At 39.9% G+C, this 19,664-nt stretch overlaps 1 protein-coding gene across 2 annotated transcripts; it reads right to left on the bottom strand.

Annotated features, from left to right (window-relative positions):
* Positions 1-9,215: 9,215 nt before the first annotated feature.
* On the bottom strand, positions 9,216-18,482 carry kif7 (kinesin family member 7). Of its 2 annotated transcripts, XM_070554543.1 has the most exons (20): positions 18,361-18,482; positions 17,165-17,561; positions 16,759-16,956; positions 16,247-16,646; positions 15,812-16,159; positions 15,405-15,588; positions 15,180-15,329; positions 14,859-15,017; positions 14,505-14,644; positions 14,280-14,398; positions 14,001-14,141; positions 13,699-13,904; positions 13,326-13,523; positions 11,660-11,785; positions 11,385-11,561; positions 11,092-11,307; positions 10,803-11,009; positions 10,486-10,684; positions 10,229-10,378; positions 9,216-9,866 (listed from the first exon to the last, which is right to left on the bottom strand). In XM_070554543.1, exons 2-20 carry the CDS (start codon positions 17,493-17,495, stop codon positions 9,472-9,474), a joined length of 4,044 nt encoding a protein of 1,347 aa, XP_070410644.1. In that variant the 5' UTR covers positions 17,496-17,561; positions 18,361-18,482; the 3' UTR covers positions 9,216-9,471. The 2 variants fall into 2 exon arrangements, with proteins under 2 accessions (XP_070410644.1, XP_054588114.2); XM_054732139.2 differs by having other exon boundaries at positions 14,001-14,398.
* Between the last annotated feature and the right edge of the window lie 1,182 nt (positions 18,483-19,664).

Raw genomic sequence — 19,664 nt, 5'->3', positions numbered from 1 at the left:
AACATGTTTCTTCTTCTTCTTCTTCTTCTTCTTCTTCTAATTATTATTATTATTATTTGTTTGATAGGAAACCCAAATAACCACCCAACTGTGTTATAATGTGATGTTGTCGTTGCTTTCATCATTTATCCTGAGTGTGAATCCATCCAACATCATGACTGTCTCTGTCCAAGGTGCTGACTGTAACCTGTCTTAAATGAATCAATCCAGTAAAAAAAAAAAAAGATTCACACACACACACACACACATTCTGTATATGGCCTGATAGTTTTTAACTGAGAACATCTCAGAATTGTTTTTGTCAAAGAAAATGAGACAGACCTATTAAACCTTTGCTTATCGTAGCAAACAATAACTAGTTATATTATTTAAATTGTGCCACCAGTCTTTAATATTTTGTATAATATATTAATTTAACGGATAAAACTTAGACAAGTGCTGGATGTCTTAACTTGATCCGATTCCTGAGTTCAGCCATATTGTAACCAGACAGCATTTAGAAAGATGTTCCTGGATGTCTTAATCCCATTGGAAGACATCGGTAAAGCTCTTTCTCTGCTAATTTTCACCCTCTCACTTATTCAAACCTTCTCTTTTTTATCTTCTGTCTCACAACACAAGATTCTGCTTTTCTTTTCTGTGTGTTCTCCCCTATCTTTTCTCACCCCTGAACCCCTCAGACAGCAGGCAGTTTATGCAAATGATCTGCTTTTATCCCCAAACTGAATGAGACCTCAACTAAATCTCTCTTTGGCCCCACAGATTTACACACACACACACACACACACACACACACACACACACACACACACACACACACACACACACACGCACACACGCACACACGCACACACGCACACACACACACACACATACGCACGTGCACCCACACGCACGTGCGCATGCACACACACACACACACATCCACACAATCCTCCCTGTGTCTCGTTTTTACACCATTTCTGATTTACAGGTTTTATGTTTTATGTTCAAAACATGACATCACTGTTTGTGCGTGTGTGCGTGTGTGTGTGTGTGTGTGTGTGTGTGTGTGTGTGTGTGTGTGTGTGTAGCGGGAAGGCGTGTCATTACATGGAGCTGATTTTAAGGACAAATACATCATTTGGGAGCAGGCTGAGAAGGGTGTGTGTGTGTGTGTGTCTGTGTCTGTGAGGGAGAGAGAGAGAATGATGAATGTGAAGTTTGTGGTTGTTCCCAGGGTCTGGGTGGTGTCTGAAAGGGCCATAGGGTGGGTAGCTGTAAGAGAAGGGTGATGAGGGTGGGGGCCCGTGCCCAGCTGTTGAGTTGGGGGTCTCGGGTCTCTTTCGTTCTCTCTGACAGGCGTTCGTTTTCACCAGCACATTGTAGGGTTATCCATCCCGCTGCCATAACAACGGCGCAGCCTCTTGGTCAGAGCAACACCATGCAGTCATTGCATGAGAGGGATGGAGGGGGTAGCAGAAAGAGGGGGGTTGGGGGAACCGACAGCAATGAATGAGGAGTCGAGACGTTTCTACCCTGTGAACTTGAACTTGACTGTCATAATGAACCACTGGCGGGCTGCGATGGAAATTCACTCGTGGGAAATTCTCTTCTGTGATGGAGCAGAAATTAGATGCTGCTGAATATGCAAATGACTGCTGTATAAAGTGTTGAAGTGCAAATAATCTATTACAATGCCTGCATTATTATCAAAGAAGCTTTGTTTGAGTCCACTTACTTACTTTTTTTTAAAGGTAGCTGCATTTCTGAGACCAAATCAGGGGCGGATGATGACTTTTTTAAGAGTTCAGTACCTGCATGCATTCATGCTGCAGGGCTTAGTGTGATGGGCTGTTTGCTCCTGTAAGAGGTCTTAGTTGCTCGGAGCCACTCCATCATGGGAAAACAGGAGCAGTGAAAGGTCCCCCTGCTGTCGTCACAAAGCCAAGAACAAACCGTTGAAGGATCATCATGTTTATCCCCAGATTAAGAGCAGCAGCTGAATCTCTGAGGGAGGAGAAAAGGTCTGAAGAGATGTGAGAACAGCAGGAACATCTATGAAATCTAAAATATAAAACTGATAGTCTTTGTTTATTTTTTAGTCATTTTCTCATTTGGAATTTCTTTAAAATAACCCAAAGCAGCTGTTTAATTATCACAGAACATCTGATTTGCTTCATATTTAAAAACATTTTCTAAAAGGGATACCGCAACAAAAATTACCCCCCCCCCCCCACCCCCCACCCCCCCACCCACCCCCCCAGTCAATTTTTATTACATGTGCAATCAGATGAGCTAATTTCAGTCGACAAAGTTGCAAAACTGACGACATCACAGGTTTAACAGTGAGATTATCATTGTGGATGTAGTTTATGGAAGGAAACTGTGTTGTAATGTTGTTGTGTGATGTGTGCGTGACATTTATTAACTTTAAGTAAGTAAGCAAAATGCTGACCGGAGCACTCATGCGCTTTGAGTGTGCTGGGGGAAGAGACATAAAGAGGCAGGAAAACAATAAGTCAAATTTCCTGCAGCTTTTTTTGTTTTGCTCACTGAGCTGCTGTGCGGACATCTGCCACTGTCTGGTCTGGTCTGGACTGGATGGTTGTTCCCACCTCAGAGGTGCCCGCCGTTTGCTGCCGCAGCCTCCAGCAGCAGACCTTTGTCAAGTGCCCCTTTCACAAAGCAGCCTTTGTGGCAAGAAGCTAGGATCAGAATGATAATGGGCTGTCGCCGCTGTTTACCAACAGGCCAACAGGTCTCCTGCAGCTGCAGAACTTATCACCAAGATGACACACACACACACACACACACACACACACACACACACACACACACACACACACACACACACACACACAGACACACACACACACACACACTGAGAGCTGCAGCGTGGACGCTGAGATTTAAAAGTGCAACTTGGTCGACATTTCAGGAAATTCTTAGCTTGTTTTTAATTACTGTCATCAAAATCAGACACACAACAGTCCAGACAGGATTTTGGTACTATAAATAAGCCTGTGTGTGTCATCCAGTTCTGAGAGTAAAACCCATAAATAACGAGCTTAAGTGGAAAATTCCATGCAGCTTAACTCTGAGCCCTCCCCAAGAGCTGCTAATTACGCCCCGATTCTTACTGTATTTGACCAGACTGGTATCTGTAGACCATTTGGCCTTTAAATTAAAAAAAATATATAAACAAAATCCACATGAACTGCAGCATTAGGTACAGAGACAATGTGGTTTTTCATTGGATGATCCTAAAATTAACACAAAATAGAGACAGCAATAAAAGAACTCCAAATCAGTGAAAGCACTTTAGTTTTTATTCTTTTGCTCACAAGCTTTGGTGTTTACATTGAACAGTTAAAACATTCACAAGTTTTTATTTACAGAAATGTTCAATCAAAGAGGCCACTGACATATCAGCATGCGTGTTTACACAAGGGTTCTATTGATTCATGTTTAAATCACAAACTAATCGTGTGTTTGATTCTGAAGGCCTTCTCTCCTCCCAGACTGGTTTTGTGCTGCTGTGCCTTTAAGTCCCAGCAGCTCCCTCTCTCATCCCAGTTTCTATGTAATTATGGTAATATTGCACCATCTCTGCCTCCCTATCAGCTTGAGTTGCATGACTGTTTCCTTTATTTGACATTGTAGTCGAGCGCTCTTGGTTTTTTGTCATGCCAGAGAGGACCGCAGAGCGCTGGAAGGGGCCTAGCTGTAATTCCTGCAGTCATTTGTGCTGCAGGTTTGTTTAAAATCTGCCTCTAAGCTGCAGTTTAAAGTGGAATAATAGAGACTTTCATCTTTGTTGATAGAAATGTCAGCTAGATGTTTGGGCAGCAGGTCTGACAAGGTGTCGGCCTGCTGCTGGCCCACCTTCAGATTTATAATCTTATTGGAAATAGAAGCCAGTTAATTTATTTTGTAAAACAAAACACATAAGTTTTATTATTATTGTTGTTGTTGTTGTTATTTATAATTATTATTATGTATGTTTATTTAAACTTTGATGATAAAGGTTATTTTTATTGTTTTATAACTCATTTAATGTCTTATTTTAGTCTTCATTGTTTAAATAACAAATTTCTACACATTTACCATCAATGGTAAACCTGAAACATACATAAAAATAAAACAATAACTACTTTGGTTGATAACTTTTACACAAGAATAAAGATTGATAAACTTCTAATTGGATTTGATCAAACCCCACATATGATACAGACGTGTTTTGTTAAACATTGGTTGAAATTTATATGTTTCATACTTTTATCTTCATTTAATGGGATTTAATATAAAGACAAATAAACATTTTTCACAAAAATCTTTGTGCATTATTTTGACCGCTATAGTATTAAACAGGTTACAGTTAATCTATTAGAATTATGTTTTAAAAAATTTAGCTTTGAAATATTACTTGCTTTTATTAGTGCTTCTGTAAAAAATCACATATAATTTAGCTCTTTGTTTTTATTTTTATTTTTTTACTTTAAAAAAAACTTTGACATTTTCTAAACCAAACCTCAAAATTACAAGACATTGAATCAACAATCTTATTATAAAACATTGTTTGGCCTATTTAATTTAATTTAATTTTTTGTATTTATTCTTTACATTTTAAACTTTTTTTATTCTGCTGGTGTGAAAAACCAAAAATGTCATTAGGATGTATGATCCAGCATGACTAAATATTGATTTGTTTCAATTTTGTTGTTTTAGTGAATTTTTAAAGGCCACAGAAATATGACTTTAATAAGAGTCAGATCACACCTAGGTAACCCTAGAGCCAGCGTGTTTAGTTGTTTCCCTGCTTTAACACGATTGATTCACCTGTTCGGCAGCTCATCAGGCAGTAGTAACCTGTTAATCACCAGCTGATTAAAATCAGGTGTGTTTAAGCAGGGAAACCCCTAAAACGTGTTTGATAGCGGCTCACTAGCACTGGAGTTTCCTACCCACCAGAGGACAAAAACATGGCAGACAGACAGACAGACAGACAGACAGACAGACAGACAGACAGACAGACAGACAGACAGATAGATAGATAGATAGATAGATAGATAGATAGATAGATAGATAGATAGATAGATAGATAGATAGATAGATAGATAGATAGATAGATAGATTTTTTAAATAGCAGATGGCTTCTATGAGGTTTAATTATCATTTTGGTTTATTGTTTAAAAGATGCTGACTGCAGACAAGACTTAAATCAATCTTGTTCATTTGTAATATCCTTCATTTTGGTCTTATTTTGAAAAAATAAATAAATAAAATGCACCTTTTGACACAGGCCATCATTTACATTTTTCATAATTTTGTTGAAGAAATTATACAATATTTTATTATTCTTAATAAAATGTTTTCAGATGAATTTATGGAGTTCTTCTGACCTTTAAACTTGACCTGCATCTGCTTCTTGCACTATGATACATCATTTAACTTACACATGTTGTCTTCTTCAGTTAATCTTAGTTTTAATTTAACCTTTGTTGTTTTTATTTTATTAATTTAACTCGAAAAGAAAAAAATAATTTATTGTTAAACAACCATTGAAGTAGAATTTTTATTTTTTTGAGGTTCTGTAAATCTACAAAGTAAATAAATAAATAAATAAATAATAAATAAAAGTTCTGATTATGGAAAAACAACAAAGAGCCCAGAAAATCTACAGTTTTTTTTCTATTTTCTAAACAAAACCTGAAAATTATAGACATTTATTTGACAATCTTATTAGAAAACATACAGTTTAATCTGTTTTTAAACATTTATTTGTTTACATTTTTATTTGAAACAAACAGAAAAATTAAAATGCTCAACAGACTCAAAACAAAACAAACAAACAAACAAAAACTACTTGAATATTTCTGATTTAGGAAAATGTCATAACCTACCTGAACACGATACATTTACTTTTAAAGGATTCTCAGCTGAAGTCTCGGGGGTCATTCCTACTTTCGGTTATCTAGCTTTATGATGGACAGTCACACTCATACAGCTAGATAACCAAAGACAGGAACAGGCTCCATGCTGCTGTGAGTCTCAGTTACCTGGGAACAAAGACAATTAATTATCACAGGTGAGGAATAGCAGCAATAAATAAACAATATAACCTTTTGTTTTGTTCTAAACACAACTAAATCCTCATTTCATTAGCAGAATTATTTCCATCTTGCTTGAGTTTTTAAATCAATTTGTGAAACTTTTCTACAAATATTGTAGCTCCAGGAGGTTTTTAAAAGGCACACCAGAAAAAAACAAAACTAGAGAATTTTCTCAATGAAACCTTTCTCCACCTTCATGCTGAATTATTAACATTTTCATATAAATAGATTCCAAACGTATCCACACTAAAGAACCCTGCAGATGCACTTGTTGATTTTTATACACATCCTGATGATCACTGCGTCTGACGTACGCTGTTTTAATTGGGGGTGAATCTGAGTGCGTCACTTTAGGAGAAAATACTAACAAAAATTTATATATGTACCATCACATTAAAATCGTATTAGTATAACAAATAATAATTATTATTATGTTAATAATAATAATAAACTATATGCTATTATTGTTGGCGTTTGAAACAGACATGGGCCTGTTCTCTCACAACAAAATGTTTATTTTATTTTTCTTCTTCTTCTTCTTATTATTATTATTATTATTTATTTATTTATTTACAAAATGCTGAGTTGTAACAGATTCTGCCTAATTCCACTCTAACCGTGACTCATGTAAACAACAACCCAGACCTGTTTTGAAGATTAATCAGACATCAAACATATGAGATAATCAATCATAATAAATCAAATCCAATTTGTGAGACTCTATCTGATAAATTAAATAAATCACCATATTTTCTGTGTGGCTCACTTTTTCAGATGCGTTCCTGGTTTGCGGGACTGAAACATCCAAACGTGCGCGCGGTGCGCCATCATCCAGATTCTGTTCAGCTGTGCTTCGAACAAACAGGTGAGCAACCGCGTGGTTCTGCTCCATAAATCCCACACCATCAGCACCGAGGCTGCGCGTGGGGGGTGTGGAGGAGGTCTGGTGCGTTTGTGTCCATCTTCAGGAGGAAGAGGAGGCTCCCGGGTCCAGGTTCTGGCTTCAGATTCGGAATAAGAGGAGCTTTTAGTCCACTGAGTCCAGATCTGCCCGTCTCAGGTCCTATAGCTGAGATGTGTCCCCCTGACAGAGGTCTCCCCTTCTTACTTCATCGCTGCCCCCCCCCCCCCCCCCCCCCCCCCCCCCTCTACTGAACGGTTCCTCCACTCGCTGGCGCTGCTGACGTCACAGGAACGGTGAGTTTCAGGCAACCAATGAGAAACATCCCCTGAGCGTCTGCTCGTGGTTTAGAAGAGCGGTGGCGTGTAGAAAGAAATGTTTAATTAAAACTAATTATAATTCAAACAAATAAAGCCAATTCGAATGTAACAGAATTAAATATGAACTGAAAATAATCTGAGTTTCTCTTTATTTTTGCTCTTGGTTTCTGAGATTATTGACAATTTAGCAGTAAAAAAAAGGCTTAATTCTATTTTCTTCAATTCAGTGATTGATTTCATGTTCTTCTGATATAGGAGCTAAAACAAACGGAAACCGGAGATTTTCGTGGATTTGATGCTTTTATGTGGACCAGACTATTTAGCCCACCCAGCGGTAAAACATGTTAACAGGCACGACACATACTTCTGAGAGTCATGGACATTTTATTAGATATTATTAGCCTAATTTACGGTAAAAGATTAGGGCCACTTAAAGAAAAAATAAATAAAAAGAACGAGAATTCTAACTTAAATCTCAGAAATCTGAGTTTATTCTCAGATTTCTAACTTTGCAGTTTTTCTCAGTTGCTAAAACACTCAAATCCATTGGCTGAGGATAGCTCTCAGTTGCTTGAACTCACGTAGTACCAGCTTGTTTCCACTAGAGGGCGTCAATAGAGCTGCAGCTGGGGCGTGCACAGGGATTGAAGCAAAAAATTCTCATCTGACTGAAAATTATGGGGGGGGGGGGGGGGGTCACATTGTTTACACGCAGCCACTATTCGGGTTTGTATTGGTTTTAAGGTCAGTATTCTTTTCTCTGAGGTAAAAAAAAGATAAGTATTAAAGTACCCTGGGGGGGTTGGGGGTTGGGGTACACCCCCCCCCCCCCCCCCCCGGAAAAAAATAATTGGACATTTTATATTTAAACGCATCAGTCTGCATTTGGGGGGGGGGGGGGGGGGGGGGGGGAAATTAGTTACAGGCTGGTAGCTATAAATGATAAAGTATCTATACATGTTCATTGTAATGATATATTTGAGTTAACAATGTTTTCCTGTCCTTTCTTAATCCATTATGAACACAGACTATGAAATCCACTGATGCATCCATGCTGCTCAGTACCAGAACTGCACTGGTTACCAAAAGAACCAATCCGCTGGCAGAGCTCCCTGTTGAACGTAAGCTGCAGAACTTGCAAAACTACTTGACTCAATTTAAGAAACAAAGTAGAATCCAGCTGCTGTTATTTATTTGTTGTTGTTGTCTATAGAAACTAAATATATCTGCAGGGCTTCAGGCCCAGGGCGGAGTTTTATACCTCAGACCAGCTTTAGATCATGACCTGTTATTAATATCGTGTTCTTTACACCAATCTGAATATTCTGTAATGTTCAGACATCCAAACCTTAGAAATGAAATAGAATCAATATTAAAATAAAAATATTATCATTTTTTCATTAAGATAGTTATCGGTTATACTTATTTATATTTGATAGTAATAAGATTATTAATATTTAATCTGATCTTCTATCATTTGTGGGTTTAGTGCATTCACTTAATATTATACAATTATAAATAACAGGTCACTAGTCTGGGCATGGAAAGTGTTTCTAGGAACCAGGGCCGGCTCTAGGTAATTTGGTGCCCAAGGCGAGACTGCCCATTTGCTTCAAACTTGGATTGTAAATCTGTTTAAAAAATTTGCTCTATATGTGCTCTTTTATTAACTTTGAGCACCCGCCCCTTCAAAGGTCTCTGCACGGCCCTTTCTCTCACTGTGAGAGTTGGCAGCCCTGAGTTTTAACAAACGAAACTTTTATTTTTGTGTGTAACATTAACATGTTTAGAGGAAAACTTGATGGACATTCATTTATATTGTGAAATTATTCTTACATTACTGATTAATTATAATATCTGCCAAAAATGTTTGTAAATAATTATAAAAGATGACAATAACACATTAAACCCCCAAAACATTTAATACAAAATATTGTAAATAAACAAAAGTTTACATGAATAGATAATGACATTTTTTAATGACTTATTTTTTACAATTAGCATTTGCATGAAAATATGAATTTGATCTTAATCAAAAGTGCTTTGTAGAAAAATCTGTGGAATTTTCATTAAAAAAATTACAAAAAATGAAATAAACAAAATAATGACAATGTGGGCAAATAAGACACAACATCAAAATAGTGGCACGTAAAACTCAGACAGGATTCTTACGTACATCAATTAATGAATTGTTTGAGGTCAGTGGTCCGATGATGAGGCTGGAGCGCCGAGACTCTCTGCGAGATTTCACCACAGGAAATGATGTGGGCCCAGTCCAGGACCCCGTACCAGTCGGAACCACACGGTGAGTCAGAGAATCTCCTGACACCTGAAGCCACAGTTCCTCCATCACTACAGGTTCCTCTGTAGGAAGGGAAGAGCGCCTCCATGTGGATGGGAGCGGGGTGTTTACCAGTTCCCTCACCTCATCTTTGGACCTGGTTGGTTTGTCGTGAAGCCCCGCCCCTCGACCTGCTGAGCTGTCCACAGAGCAGCGGTTCAGCTTCTCCATGCTGCCAATATTTGCATGTTTAACATCAGAAGGAAAGACTGAAAAAACAAAATCGAGATGTTAAAGGTGCAGGAAAACATCCATTCTAACAGGGAGGATTAGGTAAAAATTCATTCTAATAAAGCAAAAGGAAAAAATATTACAGAGCGATAACTGATCAAATTCTTTACATCAAAGTAAAACTGAATGTATAAAACTAAAGAACAAACTAAATCAAAATAGTTTTAAATTCTAATTGTTCAACTTTTAAAATAAATTTGTATATTTCAAACTCAGAAAACCGGTACATCTTGCTGCCTCAAATTTCTAAGAGTCAAACAAATGTCTTTAAAGATCTGGTGGGGTGCAGGAAGGTCGGTTTGACTTGTGTGAGACAGGTTAGTCTCATCTGGGTGTTTACCTCTGGGATGCTCCTTTGGTGGACAGAGCTCTCTCAGTTTGTTGTTGAGCTCCAGATTAGCGGTCCTGTGATGGTTTAGCTCCTTACTGAGGTTGTGGATCAATCCCTCAAACTGCCGCTGCCTTCCTGCCAGGCCCTCATCCATTTGTTCTGTGACACCAAAAGGACACAAAAGGGACAAATATCATAAAATTCAAGTTGTGAAACAGACAGTGTGATTTTGGTGAGATATTCCTTTCTTTATTATTATTCCCCACCTCGACACTGCTGCAGCAGCAGCTGCATGCTCCTCTCGTGTTCCCTCTGCTGCTGCGTGAGCCGGCGGTCCGTGTCGAGTTGTGTGCGATCGAGGGCGTTTTCCAGCCACTGCACCTGCCTTTGCTGCTCCTCCAGATGCATTTCCAGCTCGGTCAGTGCAAGCTGCAGCTTACGCTCCTCCTCACGCAGAGACACCACCTGCAGAGCACGTCCACAGAAATGTTGTTCAACACAGAAGCTGTTAAATGTACTCACACACAGCCTTCTACGGTCAACAGCTGACACTAAAGTGGCTGAAATGTACTGGAAACAACACCTTGTCAAAGTACTTGCACAGCAGAGCTCTGGTCTCAGAGGCAGACAGGTAGCTGAGCTTAGCCATGAGGTTCATTTCCCACTGGGAGAGCATGCTGGCAGAAGCCCTGAGCTGTCTCTGTCTCTGAGTGATGGCCTCGTTCTTGTACTCTATAGCGGCATCCAAAGCCTCGATCGCCTCGTCCAACTGGAAAAGAGTTCTCTCCTCCTGGAACGTCACGGGCAACACAAGCATGTGAACAACATTCCTCAAGTTCTAATCTAAAGTGAGCAGCAAACTTATAGCTGACCTCAGGTGAGAGCAAGTTTCCTTTCCGTAGTTTATCATCCAGCTCAACACGCTGCTTCAGCAGGGAATCCTTCTCCTGCCGCAGGTTGGAGATCTCTTGCCGGATGTGTTGGGAATCTTGAGCGCTGCTGCTGCGAAGTAAGCCGTTCCTTTCGCTCAGCTCCTGCTCAAGTGACTCAATCCGCCCAGTGAGCATCACCAGATCTTTGCTTAGAGCCTGGAAGGACAGATCAATAATAATTCCTAAACACTTGCTGGTTCCCTGACTCACCAAATGGAGTTATTTGTGTTTACCTGACTGGAGAGGAGCCGTTTGGTCTCCAGCCCGCTGCGTTCCTGTAGCAAGGCTTCCTTCTTGGCCAGGATTTGCTCTCGTTTAGTCAGCTCCCCTTCCAGATCTTCCAGTCCTCTTCTCTGGTCTAGAACACGCTCCATCTCTTCATCCAACCAGCGCTTCTGCTCCTCAATCTTCTAAACTCAGAGTCAGCACACGTAAAACAATGTGGCAGCTGGAAAGAAGAGCTGCTGTAATATGAAACCTACTAAGATACGATAAGTTCTTATCTCACCTGCTGCTCCTCTAACGAGATGACCGAGCCGTTACTGCCACTGCGCCTCTGTCTCTGGAAGGCTGCAATCTCCTCCGTTTTTATCCTCAGGATTTTCTGTTGCTGCTCATTCTTTATCTCAAGTTCCTGCAGTGATGGCGTTATGAGAATAAAAAGATCACTAATAAGACAAGTGCACAGGAAAAAGGCCTTCTTTAGTAGTTTTCCTTCAGTGTCTAATAGGGCTGCACAATATATCGAAAAACTATTGTCATCGGGATAACAGGACGCGCGATAGGCCCGTCGCAAAGCACGTCAAAAATGGCGATGAATGTTTGGTTCAACATTTCCATCAGTGTCATACATCAGCTTTTCGTAAACCAGCTCTGTTTTTTACGCAGAAGTATTATTTGACCAATCAAATGTAGCCCTTCTGATGTGCGGCCAATCAGATGGGTCCGTTCACGTAATACGCCCGCCCGGAAAGCAACACCCGAACTGAGTTAGCGGCGCCATTCTCTTGTTCGTCATGCTGGCTCAGAGCAACGAACGCACTTTGTGCTGAGGTTTCTGGAATCAGCGCTGATTTCAAACGTGAACGTGAGTCCGCTCGGTGTCGTTAAGCAGCTGATAATAACTGGGCTGACTCCGACACGCGCCGGTGAACCAACCCATCTTCATGTCGCTAGTGTTCCACCGGGTGGTGATGTTAGCCCCAGGCTCCTATTAGCTTCCAGCTAAAAGGCTACAGCACTCTCCTCCCAGTCCCACCCTGCTAAAGAGGGCCTGGAAAAGTTCCCCCACACATCAAAGTGATTTTTCATTTGTGAGCTTTTATAACCTTGTTAATCAGGATAGTTGATTTGCTGCTGCACATAAACTGTCAGTTAGAAGCTCTGCTAGCCGGTTATCTTAAGAGGAGCTAGTTCAATTTGTTAGCTTGTTATCAGAATCATAGTTGCAGTTTCATCACCTGAGCTGCTTTTTAAGATCTAGGTAAACTTGTTTAATTTGGGGTTAAAAACAAACGTTTTCACATATTTTCCATGTAGTTTTTTTGCCAGTTCCTCTTCTGAAAGGTAGACGATTGTTTTTCTCTTCCCCTCAGAAAATCTTAATATTCTCCTAGTTTGGCCCAGCACAGTTCACTTCCCAATTGCAGCAACAGCCTTATATCATAACCACATAAGTGGAGAAAATGTTCAGTAGCAATGAGAGAATTAGCTGTTGCATTTAAGTGATGTTAACTATTATTTAACATTTAAACTTATTTTATGATTTTTTTATTTATTCAGAAAACCCTGGTAAGGGATGTTTTTCTGTATTTGGAGCATCAGAAAATGTTTTATGGTGGTGGTGATGTTTTAAAGTCACTGAGAAACTGCATGCATGCAGTTTGTTGTTTTGCTGCTAATACAGTAGCAGGTGCAGCTGCATATTTTTGCAATAAAAATGTTATGTTGTAATGGAATTCATGCATTAGTTTTTGTTTGCTTTGAACCCAGAACAGACGTCACACGACAGACGACATCAACACTGCATACTTTAGTATTTGTTCATTTATCGTGAGTAATATCGATATCGCAATATTAAGCACTGTTACCGAATATCGCAGGTTTTCCTAACATCGTGCAGCCCTAGTGTCTAATGACTTTTCTAAAAACTAGCTAACGAGGCTTAGTGCTACCTTGACTCTGTGAGTTCTTCTTTGCATTTCGGTCTCCAGGCGCCGTTTCTGCTGACTCTCCTCTCGCAGGCGTCGCTGCAGCTGCTCCTGCTGCTGCTTCATGGACTGGACACTCCTCTCCAGCTCCAACACACGACGTTCACTCTGAACAGGTAGGTTTGCCAGACGAGCTGTATCCCTCTGGCGCTGACTTAAAACCTAACATGGTTTAATGATAAATATTTTGTTAGAAAATAACAGAAATAATAAAGTCTTTACGTAAAAAATTAAATGAGACTAGTTTAAATTTACTTTCAGAAATGGTGAATAAGCTACTTTACAGACAGCGTTTTGCAGTATAACTGGTAAACACTTTGATGCGTGACGGTCAAACCTGAACTTTGCTCTGAGCAGCAGCTATCTTCCTGCGACATTCCTGTGCCCTGGTCTTGTCGGTTGCACTTATTTCCTTCTCTTGCCTCTCCAGATCCTGCAGCTGCCGCTGGGCCTCCTGCAGCTCCTGCCGGGCTTGCACAGCTTCACCCTCCAGAGCTGTGATCTTATGGCTGTACTGCTTATTCAGGGCCTGGGCTTCCTTACCTTAAATGACAGAAAACAACTGACACATCAACAAAAAAAGACAGCCAACTTTTTATTTACGCCAGTGCAGCTCAGGAGGTGCTTGGTAACTGCTACCTGTTTTGACCAGCTCCTTGATGAGTTCTTCTTTCATGCGGATGGTGACTGAGAGCTCCCTGATCTTCTGCTGTGCCTGCAGAAGTCCCCACTCTGAAACACCCTCAAAGCTTCTCAGGCTCTCTCCACTACTGGAGTTGGCTTCATAGAAGTTCGAAGGAGGACACATGAAGTCAGTACTTTTGCCATCACATGATCCATCTCTGTAACTCTCCCAGTACCCTTTCACAATGTTGTAAAATCCTTCAAAATAATTATCAAAACACCCGTAAGACTTACATGCTTTTCTGGCTAAACAAGGGTGCAGATCTGACTCGGACTGCTGAAGCGTCGTCCCTTTGTCAAGAGCCGCTACACCTAAATGCATGTCCCGCTTGGTCCAGGTCACGTTCACCGTTCTGACGGAATAATGAGAATTATAGATTTGGATGTTCACTCACACAAGAAATGTGTCTTTGAAATGTTAGAATTTTTTTAAACAACATCAAATGTCAGACAGCATACTGGGATTTCTCCTGAAAGAAGCGTGGGTGAGTTCCTTCTTTTTCCTTGTAGTACATCTCTGCACCTCCGGGGGTCTCCAGGTCCACATAAACCGCCCCATTCTGATCAAACCCATGGCCTGTATGACCCACTGGACTGACCTACAATCACACAAAATGAAACACTCACATATAAAAAAAATAAAACTATGAGACCTGGGACATTGATTTACAATGGGACCTGAGGGAATGTTTCAAACGTAGCAAGAGCATCAGGAGCGGTGTATGACTGCACAAGTTTACGTTCTCTTCATTAGACTAAAGCCAAATAAAAACCAGGCACGTATTTTTCTTCAACCTCTCCTGGGTTAGTCACCTGTCTGCATGTTCCTCCATTCTGACCATGCTGCATGGAGCCCATCGGGGCGGTGTGAGGTCGTAACCTCATGTTTAACCCGAGGCCCATCGTCCCAAGTGCAGAGAGCTGACACTGTAGATCTGATATCTGGTCCTGCTGTTCCTGCAGTTTATCACTCTGATGCAGAATAAAGAAAAAACATCAATGTATTGTTTGAGTCAAAAGAAAGTAAAATATAATGATGCAGCTTGGTGGAAATTAAGTATCTTTGCACAAGAAAAACTAACTGAATGCTGCTCTAGTCAAAAATCTAAATTTGACATTTAAACTAAACCATGCCTGTTGCTTGTACTGCTCCATAGCGTCCTCCAGAGCTGCTAAAAAGTCGGTATTCTCTTTTTCCAGCTGCTGGATCTGAGCCTGAAGATGAGCGATAACGTCTTCTCTCTCACTCTCATGGTTCCACCTCTCCTCCACAGCTTCTGCATCCTAAACAAAAGACCAACATTTAAAACTAAAGTTTAACGAAAGCAATGATTCTAAACTGGTTTAAAAGAGACATACCACATTCCTTATGGAAGGCCTGCCTCTTCTCAGTGCAAAGGTGGAACTGTTCTCGATACCACTGTCTGGTCCGGAGGCGGTCGTGAGCCCGCTCCGCTCCTCTTCAACCGAGCACAGCCACTCTTTTACTCTTAGACACTGTTCTGCACTCAAAGAGCCTTCACTCTGCAGCTCCCGCAGCAACCTGTGAAATTTAGTTTTACATAATAAAGAGAAAAAATACATCCCATAAACCAAAATACCTTAGATGGGCAGCACCAAAACATTATTTTATAATACATTGGAAACTAAAACAGCCTTTTATGGTTTAGCAGCATGGAAAAAAACATTTTTAAATTTCTAATATTTTGTAACTAAATGGACCTAATTTATGATTTCATGCACCACATATCCGTGAATGTGCCAACCTGTAAGCCGTGTCAGTGCAGGTCCTGTAGTGTGCGCTCTGTGCATACAGCCTGCTGATTTCTCCTTCCCCAAGTCGGGGTCTCCTGTTTGGGTCAGCGTGAGCGATGATGCGAGTCTCTGAGCGCTGACGGTTCTCCAGGGCCCTGCGAAGAGCCTTGATCTGCTGCTCCAGTCCTTCCATGCGATCAGGTTCACGCTTAGAGTTGACAGTAGCTTTGTTTTGAATGTTTCTAGCCCTCATCGCATAGTTTAGTGTATTCAGACTCTCATCAAAGTCCGAGGATGAAGGGCTGATGCAGGCAATCATCAGTGTTTTTGAATTCCCTCCCAAAGAGTCTTTCAGTATCCTAGTTTAAACAAGAACAATACAAATTAAAGCTGAATTACATGAAAATATTCTGTTAGAATGATTTGCAACAATAATCGAAACACACCGAGTGATTTTAGAGTCTCTGTATGGTATATGAGAGCCTTTTCTCTTAGGATCCCCCAGAGCACCGATAACATTTCCTAGAGCCAGAAGGCCGCTGTTGATCTGGATACTTTCCTTCAATCTCTCTCCAGTGTTACCCGTCCGTAAGATGCGCTCCGACCCAGCCAAATCCACAAAGTGAAACTTTGAAGACAACATTTGTGGTCCGGAGTTCGCAGCAGTCCCATTTAAACGCGAGCTCCCACGACGCTGATCCATGTACAAGCTGAAAATAGTGTGAGACCGGCTGGAATTCGGATTCATCTGTGTTGCACCGGTGTGTCTAGCAGTGTTTCCTGACTCAAGCAGACTCAACACCTCATCAAGACCTTCTACTTCGCACTCCTTTACACCGCACAAAACTACAAAAAAAAACCACACACACACACACACACACCGTTATTAAGGAAGAAAAAAATCCCGCGACAACACACAAAAAAGGATCAAAACACATTAAGGCTGCTTATCCCATACCGATGTTGCCTTTGTCCTCACGAATGTGGATGTCCTTGCTAGCGGTCTCAACCTCCAGTAAATCTTTAAATTCCTCCTTATACACCTCCAAATAGGAGACTCGAACAGAGAAGTCTGCAAGGTCGTTTTCATCCAGCAGTCTGAAGACATCTGCCACAGCTCTAGGGATGATACCCTGCTCCTCGTCTCTGAAGGAACCTAAACATAAAGTTAAATAAAAACTGCTTCATCAAACTGGTTTGGTGAACAGAGAAGTCCAAATAAAAAACACAAAGAAAAGCAAATATACTATTACAATAAATAAAAACAGTGTGTTTTATCTTTGGCAGAGTTTGTGTGTGCTGTTGAAAACAAGTACTCTAAAATTTTTGAGGAAATGATCTCAAACCCAAAATAAACTACTTACTAATATTAGCTTCTCCAATGGTGTAAGTCTTGCCTGAGCCTGTTTGTCCATAGGCAAAGACAGTGGCATTGAAGCCTTGGAAGAAAGCATCTATGAGCGGTTGGACGGACAGAGAATAAACCTCCTCCTGACAGCAAGCTTCTTCAAATAGAAAATCAGAAACAAAGTGTCGATCGTGGCCCAAAGTCACTTGATGAAGTTCAGGGTCCGCGGTGATGCAACTCTCGTGGCAGTGTAGGATCTCTTTGGGGAGAAGGGGACGCACTCGAACAGCTACTTGGACTGCTGAGAAGTCCCCTCTGCCCTGACCACCAGGCACCTTAGGAGACATTTTCCTTCTGCACTGCTCCCGTTCTTTTGTGTGTTCTGTTGCTATGTAAGGATCATCTTGAGGCAGCTAAAAAGAGAGGGAAAATGGGATGTGCATGTTTAAATATATCTATCTATAAAGATGAAATCATATATTTGGTATTTTTGTGCTTTAGTTTTGTTTTCATCAAGTTGCTTTCATGTTATTATTGTGTGTAATATGAATGCAATTTTCATGAAAACAAATCTAAAACACAAAAATACAAATAAAATCCTTGAAAATTAGGTTTGACATATACTAATTCTACAAATAATTCTGCAGATACTGATGCTAAACATATTTTGGTAGATAATCACAACTGAAATATTTTGATAGAGCTAAAATTCAATTTATTTATTAATCTCATAAAGGTTCTACAGAACAAAATAACAACATTTAGAATAAAATAATAATGTAAATAGAGTAACAAAGTCCGAGGCTCCAACATGCGTTATGTACGTTTGATATTTTATAATAAACTGTTAGTTATAGTATTAGCATGTAGCACCACTGAAAAATAGAAAGAAAGAAAAACAACAGAGATCCAGCGAGTTTGTAACAATCAAGATGCTATCGAGTTAGCAGGACAATGTTAGCGCGTTTTGAGTTTAAGTTTCCAAAATAAACCAAATATTTGTGTTTAAACAGTGACAAATCACCATCAAACATGTTAACATTTCACCTCGCTACTGTGAAGGGAAGTGGTTTTAACTCCAGCTAAGCTAACGTTAGCCAAGTTAGTTCAAACAACAAAACATGAAGATGTAAGAAGTTACGCCGGAGCTCGGGCACGTGCCGTGTAATGTCGGGTAGGTTTTCGTGGCCACTAATGTTTATAACAACTTACTTTATAGCAGCAGAAGTTGGAATATGGTTTCAGAACAACGCTGGAAGTTTTCTTTTTCGGGATAATGGGAGTTGTAGGGAGGAGCTCAAAAGTTTCGGGATTTGGGAGTTTGGTGTTTGAACAGCTGTAAGGCAAGCCAGTGTTACATATAATCGCACCCGTTTTCACATTCTTATCAATAATTCATCATCACGTTACTAATCATATTTTAAATGAACAATTCTCGTCTGTTCCGATGGCCGGTTCTCATTCGACAAACACAAATCATATGAATTTTCCTATAAAGTAGATGTCTTCTAATTCCAGTTTTCCACAAATTCCTCCGGAATAGTTCTGAAACAAAACAGCATTTTTTGTTATCTAAAATCTATTTACTGACTTTATGCATAGGTTTAATTTGAATTGCTTTGTCTTTAAACAACATCCATCGTGTAATCACTGATAATTCGACTCATAGATTTGATGAATATTCCCTGAAGACATTTTTACATGTAAAAGGGGTTTTTAGACACCCAGAATTATGGAATTGTTTTCATGGTGGAAATCTAAAATGATGTAGAGAAAAAAATCCTGTTTGATCATATAGCTTTCATAAATTTTAGTCTAATATTTGATAAGGGGTTAAATAATTGAAACCAAAAACATTTCAGATCGCATTAACAAACATCTGGATGAAGATCCCTGCTCTCTACAAACCTGAATTTTGATCCCAACTATTTTGAACCTGGTTCTGGATCTGCTGGAGGTTTTTTTTTTCCTGTTGAAAGGGCGTTTTCCTTTTCTCTGTCGCATATCAAGTTGTGCTTATTCAGGTTGGTGGAATGCATTAAAGTGTAAAATAGATAGGCTGGTTCCATTGGTCTGTACATTTTTTAAAATTAATTCTCACAAACTGACATTTGGCATGAGTTAGATCTGTTGCTTAAATTGGTTGATGAAGCAGTATAGCTATTGATGCTGCAGCAACAGGAAGAAACTCCTGCAGTCGTCACCTGCACTTTTGTAACTTTGGGAAAAACAAATGTTGATCTCTGTTTATTATTATTTTTTTAAATACATTTCTGTGTTGCAAAAGTAGTTTCCAAAAATAATAATACCAATAGCTATGTTTAAAAAAAAGTGTACCAGCAGGGAAATTTGAAATGTGCAACATGTCTTAACTTTGACCTGCAGGGGGCAGTGGTACACCACATTTTAGCAATATGTGTAGTCAAAGTTGCACCCAGGTTATGTTTTGAATGTGATGTGTTTAAATACGTAAAAATAACAAAAAGATCAATTTTCTAGAAAATGTTGCCTTGAAA

The sequence above is a fragment of the Nothobranchius furzeri genome, chromosome 9 (genome assembly GCF_043380555.1).
Source record: "Nothobranchius furzeri strain GRZ-AD chromosome 9, NfurGRZ-RIMD1, whole genome shotgun sequence".
In the NCBI taxonomy this organism is placed as follows: Eukaryota; Metazoa; Chordata; class Actinopteri; order Cyprinodontiformes; family Nothobranchiidae; genus Nothobranchius; species Nothobranchius furzeri.
The sequence above is the reverse complement of the archived record's forward strand: the minus strand, read 5'-3'. Positions and strand labels throughout refer to the sequence as shown.